Source organism: Salvelinus alpinus, chromosome 6 (assembly GCF_045679555.1).
Source record: "Salvelinus alpinus chromosome 6, SLU_Salpinus.1, whole genome shotgun sequence".
In the NCBI taxonomy this organism is placed as follows: Eukaryota; Metazoa; Chordata; class Actinopteri; order Salmoniformes; family Salmonidae; genus Salvelinus; species Salvelinus alpinus.
In genome coordinates this window covers 93,775,584-93,785,583 of record NC_092091.1, presented here as the reverse complement: position 1 = coordinate 93,785,583, position 10,000 = coordinate 93,775,584, and the positions used below count along the sequence as shown (strand labels likewise).

At 52.0% G+C, this 10,000-nt stretch overlaps 1 protein-coding gene across 4 annotated transcripts in view; it reads left to right on the top strand.

Moving 5' to 3' along the window:
• The window catches only part of pax5 (paired box 5), a 238,641-nt gene that overhangs the window by 186,627 nt on the left and 42,014 nt on the right, over positions 1–10,000 (top strand). For all 4 annotated transcript variants that reach the window (XM_071408372.1, XM_071408371.1, XM_071408374.1 and 1 more), the window contains exon 7: positions 2,963–3,083. In XM_071408372.1, the coding sequence (XP_071264473.1) occupies positions 2,963–3,083 (121 nt within the window). The remainder of the gene's footprint in view (positions 1–2,962; positions 3,084–10,000) is intronic.

Genomic DNA, 10,000 nt, shown 5'->3' with positions numbered 1-10,000 from the left:
AGAGTCCCAACAGCAGAGTCCCTACAGCAGAGTCCCTACAGCAGAGTCCCAACAGCAGAGTCCCTACAGCAGAGTCCCTACAGCAGAGTCCCCACAGCAGAGTTCCAACAGCAGAGTCCCAACAGCAGAGTCCCTACAGCAGAGTCCCAACAGCAGAGTCCCTACAGCAGAGTCCCTACAGCAGAGTCCCAACAGCAGAGTCCCTACAGCAGAGTCCCATCAGCAGTCAGTCCGAACAGCAGAGTCCCTACAGCAGAGTCCCAACAGCAGAGTCCCTACAGCAGAGTCCCAACAGCAGAGTCCCCACAGCAGAGTCCCTACAGCAGAGTCCCAACAGAGTCCCAACAGAGTCCCAACAGCAGAGTCCCAACAGAGTCCCAACAGCAGAGTCCCTACAGCAGAGTCCCAACAGCAGAGTCCCTACAGCAGAGTCCCCACAGCAGAGTCCCAACAGCAGAGTCCCCACAGCAGAGTCCCAACAGCAGAGTCCCCACAGCAGAGTCCCTACAGCAGAGTCCCTACAGCAGAGTCCCAACAGCAGAGTCCCTACAGCAGAGTCCCTACAGCAGAGTCCCTACAGCAGAGTCCCAGCAGCAGAGTCCCAACAGCAGAGTTCCAACAGCAGAGTCCCCACAGCAGAGTCCCAGCAGCAGAGTCCCTACAGCAGAGTCCCTACAGCAGAGTCCCAACAGCAGAGTCCCCAACAGCAGAGTCCCAACAGCAGAGTCCCAACATCAGAGTCCCTACAGCAGAGTCCCAACAGCAGAGTCCCAACAGCAGAGTCCCAACACCTTACCACTGCTACATCTGGCTATCATTTACTGCCTTTTTTTAAAAACAGAGCTGATATGGCTGAGTTGCTTAAGCAAATATGGTTTCTACTGACAATTGAGATGTACAAACTATGGCGTAAGGGGAAGACGAGCGGATAAAGAGGCTATCCGTAACTTCGATTAAGACATTAATGAGCGAGCTAGGACGGACGTAGTCAATATAACCATTTGATCAGCACTTTTGAAATGTACAGCGACAGAATTCAAAACATGGGCCGTTCTAACAGTGTTCTCCCTGTCCCACCAAGTCAGAACCGTAGGATAAATAAAGGGTGCGTATAAGCAGACAATGAAAGCTCTTACAATATTCGGTGATTACATTTCTCTAAGACAGGTTATAGGCTACATGTGCACCACCAAGTCAGAACAGTAGGTGAAATGAAGAGGGGGTAAATAGACCAAATTATTAGGGTGAGGCACATGGGCTACTAACATCTAACTACACAACATACACTTAGTATTACCTTCCTTTCATTTGAGAAAAAAACAAGGTTTAATCATGATGACGTCAGTGATCTTCAGGACGGAGCTCTAGAATGAGGCCTGAGTTCCCAATTTTACAAATCCGAGTTGGATGAAAGTTCAAAAAACGTATTTTCCCAGTCGGAAGCTCGCTTTTTTTTTACCCAGAGTTCCCCAGTTGTCTCGAACTCACAGTGAGCCGCTGTTTCCTTCCAAACCAATCATTGTTGAATTTGCGATTGTTGTGCAATGGCCGATGAGCACTGATACGTTTTATCTATAATTTATCTTCATTATTTCTCTTCATATGACAAAGATTTAAAAAGGATTTGCCAGTTGATTGTCGACTTGATTCATGACTGACGACTGCTAGCTTAGATTTTGAAAGTATGAGGTTGACATGATCGGTCCAATCAAAAGCTACTGTAGATACGACGTGATTTGACGTCATTTTATCTGTGGCCAATGACCTTGAGCCTTCTTGGATGGGCACTTCTAATGTAACTCCACGGCAGCATACAAGGGGCTTGAATTTTTTCGAGCTCTACCCTTAGACTTGGCGGTGACGTAGTGTCCCCCATGAGTGACAGAACACTGAGCCAATCACAGCGTATTTTCTGCTGGTTTTCTCCTCCATGTTTGTATGCAGCTTTAGTAACTCAATGAAGAATATCTTTGATACCCCCCAAAATGCTCAAAACAGGAACACTCTCTCTCTCTCTCTCTCTCTCTGTCTCTCTGTCTCTCTCTCTCTCTCTCTCTCTCTCTCTCTCTCTGTCTCTCTCTCTCTCTCTCTGTCTCTCTTTCTTTCTCCCTCCATCTCTCCCTATCCCTCTCCCTCTCTCCCCCCCCTCTCTCTCTCTCTGTCTCTCTCTCCCTCCATCTCTCCCTCTCCCTCTCTCCCCCTATCTCTCTCTCCCTCTCTCTCTCCCCCCCTCTCTCTCCCCATCTCTCTCTCCCTCTCCCTCTCTCCCCATCTCTCTCTCTCTCCCCCTCTCCCTCTCCCCCTCTCTGTCTCTCTCTCCCTCCATCTCCCCCCTCTCTCTCTCTCCCCCTCTCTCTCTCCACCTCTCCCTCTACCCCTCTCTGTCTCTCTCTCCCTCCATCTCTCCCTCTCCCCCTCTCTCTCTCTCCCCCTCTCTCTCTCCCCCTCTCTGTCTCTCTCTCCCTCCATCTCTTCCCCCCTCTCTCTCTCTCCCCCTCTCCCTCTCCCCCTCTCTGTCTCTCTCTCCCTCCATCTCTCCCCCTCTCCCCCTCTCTGTCTCTCTCTCCCTCCATCTCTCCCCCCCCCCTCTCTCTCTCCCCCTCTCTCTCTCTCAGGGAGGTTTTGTGTTAACTGTACCTCTCAGCTCAGCCTTTCCTAATCCTGTGGTTATAGACTGTAGTAAATCCTGTCTCTGTCAACAGATCAATAAAAGATTGATCCACAAGAGGCTCAGTGTGTGTTTGTAATCTGTGTGTAAAATACCTGACATCCTGAAGAGGTGTGTGTCCTTGTCTAACTCCCCCCCCCCCCTCTCTCTCTCTCTCTCTCTCTCTCTCTCTCTCTCTCTCTCTCTCTCTCTCTCTCTCTCTCTCTCTCTCTCTCTCTCTCTCTCTCTCTCTCTGTCTCTCTCTCTCTCTCTCTGTCTCTCTCTCTCTCTCTCTCTCTCCCTCTCTCTCTCCAGACATCAGAATATTCGGCCATGGCTCTAGCCGGTGGATTGGAGGAGATGAAAAGCAATCTGGCCAATCCAGGGTCATCGGGGGAGCTAGGAGCCAGTGGCCCACAGTCCTATCCACTGACAGGTACAACATCTGACTCCTCAATTTATACCTCAATTTTTGACATTTTAAATACTAAATGTCTGCCTTTACCATAAAAATAATGTTGGACAGTTGAAACAAAAGTCACACAATTAGTTTCTTCAGGACAATGTGCCCCTTGCTTGTATTTTACTAGACAGAAACCAAAAGATGGATCCATTGTAATCAGAACAGTATTTTACTAGACAGAAACCAAAAGATGGATCCATTGTAATCAGAACAGTATTTTACTAGACAGAAACCAAAAGATGGATCCATTGTAATCAGAACAGTATTTTACTAGACAGAAACCAAAAGATGGATCCATTGTAATCAGAACAGTATTTTACTAGACAGAAACCAAAAGATGGATCCATTGTAATCAGAACAGTATTTTACTAGACAGAAACCAAAAGATGGATCCATTGTAATCAGAACAGTATTTTAATAGACAGAAACCAAAAGATGGATCCATTGTAATCAGAACAGTATTTTACTAGACAGAAACCAAAAGATGGATCCATTGTAATCAGAACAGTATTTCAATAGACAGAAACCAAAAGATGGATCCATTGTAATCAGAACAGTATTTTACTAGACAGAAACCAAAAGATGGATCCATTGTAATCAGAACAGTATTTTACTAGACAGAAACCAAAAGATGGATCCATTGTAATCAGAACAGTATTTTACTAGACAGAAACCAAAAGATGGATCCATTGTAATCAGAACAGTATTTTACTAGACAGAAACCAAAAGATGGATCCATTGTAATCAGAACAGTATTTTACTAGACAGAAACCAAAAGATGGATCCATTGTAATCAGAACAGTATTTTACTAGACAGAAACCAAAAGATGGATCCATTGTAATCAGAACAGTATTTTACTAGACAGAAACCAAAAGATGGATCCATTGTAATCAGAACAGTATTTTACTAGACAGAAACCAAAAGATGGATCCATTGTAATCAGAACAGTATTTTACTAGACAGAAACCAAAAGATGGATCCATTGTAATCAGAACAGTATTTTACTAGACAGAAACCAAAAGATGGATCCATTGTAATCAGAACAGTATTTTACTAGACAGAAACCAAAAGATGGATCCATTGTAATCAGAACAGTATTTTACTAGACAGAAACCAAAAGATGGATCCATTGTAATCAGAACAGTATTTTACTAGACAGAAAGTGATGTGATCTCCCCTCCATCCCTCTCTCCCCCTTCCCTATCTCCTCCTCCCATCTCTCCTCTCCTCCTCCCCTCTCTCCTCCTCCCCTATCTCCTCCTCCCCTCCATCTCTCTCTCCTCCTCCCCTCTCTCCTCCTCCCCTCTCTCCTCCTCCCCTCTCTCCTCTCCTGCACCCCTCTCTCCTCTCCTCCATCCCTTTCTCCTCTCCTCCTCCCCTCTCTCCTTTCCTCCTCCCCTCTCTCTTCCTCCCCTCTCTCCTCTCCTCCTCCCCTCTCTCCTCTCCTCCATCCCTCTCTCCTCTCCTCCATCCCTTTCTCCTCTCCTCCATCCCTCTCTCCTCCTCCCCTCTCTTCTCTCCTCCTCCCCTCCACCCCTCTCTCCTCTCCTCCACCCCTCTCTCCTACTCTCCTCTCTCCTCTCCTCCATCCCTCTCTCCTCTCCTCCATCCCTCTCTCCTATCCTCCATCCCTCTCTCCTCCCCTCCATCACTCTCTCCTCCCCTCCACCCCTCTCTCCTCCTCTCCTCTCTCCTCTCCTCCATCCCTCTCTCCTCTCCTCCTCTCCTATCTCCTCTCCTCCATCCCTCTCTCCTCCCCTCCACCCCTCTCTCCTCCTCTCCTCTCTCCTCTCCTCCATCCCTCTCTCCTCTCCTCCATCCCTCTCTCCTCTCCTCCTCTCCTCTCCTCCATCCCTCTCTCCTCTCCTCCATCCCTTTCTCCTCTCCTCCATCCCTCTCTCCTCCTCCCCTCTCTTCTCTCCTCCTCCCCTCCACCCCTCTCTCCTCTCCTCCACCCCTCTCTCCTACTCTCCTCTCTCCTCTCCTCCATCCCTCTCTCCTCTCCTCCATCCCTCTCTCCTATCCTCCATCCCTCTCTCCTCCCCTCCATCACTCTCTCCTCCCCTCCACCCCTCTCTCCTCCTCTCCTCTCTCCTCTCCTCCATCCCTCTCTCCTCTCCTCCTCTCCTATCTCCTCTCCTCCATCCCTCTCTCCTCCCCTCCACCCCTCTCTCCTCCTCTCCTCTCTCCTCTCCTCCATCCCTCTCTCCTCTCCTCCATCCCTCTCTCCTCTCCTCCTCTCCTCTCCTCCATCCCTCTCTCCTCCCCTCCATCCCTCTCTCCTCCCCTCATCCCTCTCTCCTCCCCTCCACCCCTCTCTCCTCCTCCCCTCTCTCCTCCCCTCCACCCCTCTCTCCTCCTCTCCTCTCTCCTCTCCTCCACCCTTCTCTCCTCTCCTCCACCCCTCTCTCCTCTCCTCCATCCCTCTCTCCTCTCCTCCATCCCTCTCTCCTCTCCTCCATCCCTCTCTCCTCTCCTCCTCCCCTCTCTCCTCTCCTCCATCCCTCTCTCCTCTCCTCCACCCCTCTCTCCTCTCCTCCACCCTCTCTCCTCTCCTCCATCCCTCTCTCCTCTCCTCCACCCCTCTCTCCACCCCTCTCTCCTCTCCTCTCCTCTCCTCCATCCCTCTCTCCTCTCCTCCATCCCTCTCTCCTCTCCTCCATCCCTCTCTCCCCTCCTCCTCCCCTCTCTCCTCCTCCCTCTCTCCTCTCCTCCACCCCCTCTCCTCTCCTCCCCCTCTCTCCTCTCCTCCATCCCTCTCTCCTCTCCTCCATCCCTCTCTCCTCTCCTCCTCCCCTCTCTCCTCTCCTCCATCCCTCTCTCCTCTCCTCCATCCCTCTCTCCTCTCCTCCATCCCTCTCTCCTCTCCTCCTCCCATCTCTCCTCTCCTCTCTCCTCTCCTCCACCCTCTCTCCTCTCCTCTCCTCCATCCCTCTCTCCTCTCCTCCATCCCTCTCTCCTCTCCTCCTCCCCTCTCTCCTCTCCTCCATCCCTCTCTCCTCTCCTCCATCCCTCTCTCCTCTCCTCCATCCCTCTCTCCTCTCCTCCTCCCCTCTCTCCTCTCCTCCATCCCTCTCTCCTCTCCTCCTCCCCTCTCTCCTCTCCTCTCTCCTCTCCTCCACCCTCTCTCCTCTCCTCTCCTCCATCCCTCTCTCCTCTCCTCCTCCCCTCTCTCCTCTCCTCCTCCCCTCTCTCCTCTCCTTCATCCCTCTCTCCTCTTCTCCTCCCCTCTCCCCTCTCCTCCTCCCCTCTCTCCTCTCCTCCATCCCTCTCTCCTCTTCTCCTCCCCTCTCTCCTCTCCTCCATCCCTCTCTCCTCTCCTCCACCCCTCTCTCCTCTCCTCCACCCTCTCTCCTCTCCTCCATCCCTCTCTCCTCTCCTCCACCCCTCTCTCCACCCCTCTCTCCTCTCCTCTATCCCTCTCTCCTCTCCTCCATCCCTCTCTCCTCTCCCCCATCCCTCTCTCCTCTCCTCCTCCCCTCTCTCCTCCTCCCTCTCTCCTCTCCTCCACCCCTCTCTCCTCTCCTCCATCCCTCTCTCCTCTCCTCCATCCCTCTCTCCTCTCCTCCATCCCTCTCTCCTCTCCTCCTCCCCTCTCTCCTCTCCTCCATCCCTCTCTCCTCTCCTCCATCCCTCTCTCCTCTCCTCCATCCCTCTCTCCTCTCCTCCTCCCCTCTCTCCTCTCCTCTCTCCTCTCCTCCACCCTCTCTCCTCTCCTCTCCTCCTCCCCTCTCTCCTCTCCTTCATCCCTCTCTCCTCTTCTCCTCCCCTCTCCCCTCTCCTCCTCCCCTCTCTCCTCTCCTCCATCCCTCTCTCCTCTTCTCCTCCCCTCTCCCCTCTCCTCCTCCCCTGTCTCCTCTCCTCCTCCCCTCTCTCCTCTTCTCCTCCTCCCCTCTCTCCTCTCCTCCTCCCCTCTCTCCTCTCCTCCATCCCTCTCTCCTCTCCTCCACCCCTCTCTCCTCTCCTCCATCCCTCTCTCCTCTCCTCCTCCCCTCTCTCTTCTCCTCCATCCCTCTCTCCTCTCCTCCTCCCCTCTCTCCTCGCTTCCATCACTCTCTCCTCTCCTCCATCCCTCTCTCCTCTCCTCCTCCCTCTCTCCTCTCCTCCTCCACTCTCTCCCCTCCTCCTCTCCTCTCCTCCTCCCCTCTCTCCTCTCCTCCTCTCCTCTCCTCCATCCCTCTCTCCTCTCCTCCTCTCCTCTCCTCCTCCTCCTCTCCTCTCCTCCTCCCCTCTCTCCTCTCCTCCTCCCTCTCTCCTCTCCTCCTCCCTCTCTCCTCTCCTCTCCTCCTCCCCTCTCTCCTCTCCTCCTCTCCTCTCCTCCTCCCCTCTCTCCTCCCTCTCTCCTCTCCTCCTCCCCTCTCTCCTCTCCTCCTCCCCTCTCTCTTCCCTCTCTCCTCTCCTCCTCCCCTCTCTCCTCTCCTCCTCTCCTCTCCTCCCTCTCCCTCTCTCCTCTCCTCCTCCCCTCTCTCCTCTCCTCCTCTCCTCTCCTCCCCTCTCTCCTCCCTCTCTCCTCTCCTCCTCCCTCTCCCCTCTCCTCCTCCCCTCTCTCCTCTCCTCTCCTCCTCCCTCTCTCCTCTCCTCCTCCCTCTCTCCTCTCCTCCTCTCCTCTCCTCCTCCCCTCTCTCCTCTCCTCCTCCCCTCTCTCCTCTCCTCCTCCCCTCTCTCCTCTCCTCCTCCCCTCTCTCCTCTCCTCCTCCCCTCTCTCTTCCCTCTCTCCTCTCCTCCTCCCCTCTCTCCTCTCCTCCTCTCCTCTCCTCCTCCCTCTCTCCTCTCCTCCTCCCCTCTCTCCTCTCCTCCTCTCCTCTCCTCCCCTCTCTCCTCCCTCTCTCCTCTCCTCCCTCTCCCCTCTCCTCCTCCCTCTCTCCTCTCCTCCTCCCTCTCTCCTCTCCTCCTCTCCTCTCCTCCTCCCCTCTCTCCTCTCCTCCTCCTCTCTCTCCTCTCCTCCTCCCCTCTCTCCTCTCCTCCTCCCCTCTCTCCTCTCCTCCTCTCCTCTCCTCCTCCCCTCCTTTCCTCTCCTCCTCCAGGAGTGAGAGAAACAAGTGAGAAGTGAGAGAATAAAACCCTTTGAATTGAATTGAGAAACAGGAGAGAAACAAGAGTAGAAATGGGAGAGAAAAAGGAGAGAGAGAGAGAACGAATGTGAGAGAGCGAGAGACCAGGGGAAATAGAGTCTCTCAATAAGTCTGTACGTTGACCTCTGTGGCAAAGCTGTTGAGAACAGATACATCAACTATCCTGACACACACACACACACACACACACACACACACACACACTACTCACACACACACACACGCACACACACACACACACACACACTCACACTACACACACCTCAGAGGATCTGGCCTTGTCTGCCCTCTCTAAGTTGCGCTGGAGAGAGTCCATCTCTGTCTCCCCTCCTTTCCTCCCTCTCTCCCTCCTCCCCTCCTTTCCTCCCTCTCTCCCTCCTCCCCTCCATCCCTCTCTCTCCCATTCCCTCTCTCCCTGCCCTGTTTGCTGACCCAGCGGATGAGCAGACCATCCTCACTAATATCTCACTGTCTGTCACATCAAACACAGCCAGAAACGGTCATCACTAATACCTCACTGTCTGTCACATCAAACACACCCAGAAACGGTCCTCACTAATACCTCACTGTCTGTCACATCAAACACACCTAGAAACGGTCCTCACTAATACCTCACTGTCTGTCACATCAAACACACCTAGAAACGGTCCTCACTAATACCTCACTGTCTGTCACATCAAACACACCTAGAAACGGTCCTCACTAATACCTCACTGTCTGTCACATCAAACACACCTAGAAACGGTCCTCACTAATACCTCACTGTCTGTCACATCAAACACACCTAGAAACGGTCCTCACTAATACCTCACTGTCTGTCACATCAAACACACCTAGAAACGGTCCTCACTAATACCTCACTGTCTGTCACATCAAACACACCTTGAAACGGTCCTCACTAATATCTCACTGTCTGTCACATCAAACACACCCAGAAACGGTCCTCACTAATACCTCACTGTCTGTCACATCAAACACACCTAGAAACGGTCCTCACTAATACCTCACTGTCTGTCATATCAAACACACCCAGAAACTGTCCTCACTAATACCTCACTGTCTGTCACATCAAACACACCTAGAAACGGTCCTCACTAATATCTGACTGTCTGTCACATCAAACACACCCAGAAACTGTCCTCACTAATACCTCACTGTCTGTCACATCAAACACACCCAGAAACTGTCCTCACTAATACCTCACTGTCTGTCACATCAAACACACCCAGAAACTGTCCTCACTAATACCTCACTGTCTGTCACATCAAACACACCTAGAAACGGTCCTCACTAATACCTCACTGTCTGTCACATCAAACACACCCAGAAACGGTCCTCACTAATACCTCACTGTCTGTCACATCAAACACACCTAGAAACTGTCCTCACTAATACCTCACTGTCTGTCACATCAAACACACCTAGAAACGGTCCTCACTAATATCTCACTGTCTGTCACATCAAACACACCTAGAAACGGTCCTCACTAATATCTCACTGTCTGTCACATCAAACACACCTAGAAACGGTCCTCACTAATACCTCACTGTCTGTCACATCAAACACACCTAGAAACGGTCCTCACTAATACCTCACTGTCTGTCATATCAAACACACCCAGAAACTGTCCTCACTAATATCTCACATCAAACACACCTAGAAACGGTCCTCACTAATACCTCACTGTCTGTCACATCAAACACACCCAGGAACGGTCCTCACTATTACCTCACTGTCTGTCACATCAAACACACCCAGAAACTGTCCTCACTAATACCTCACTGTCTGTCACATCAAACACACCTTGAAACGGTCCT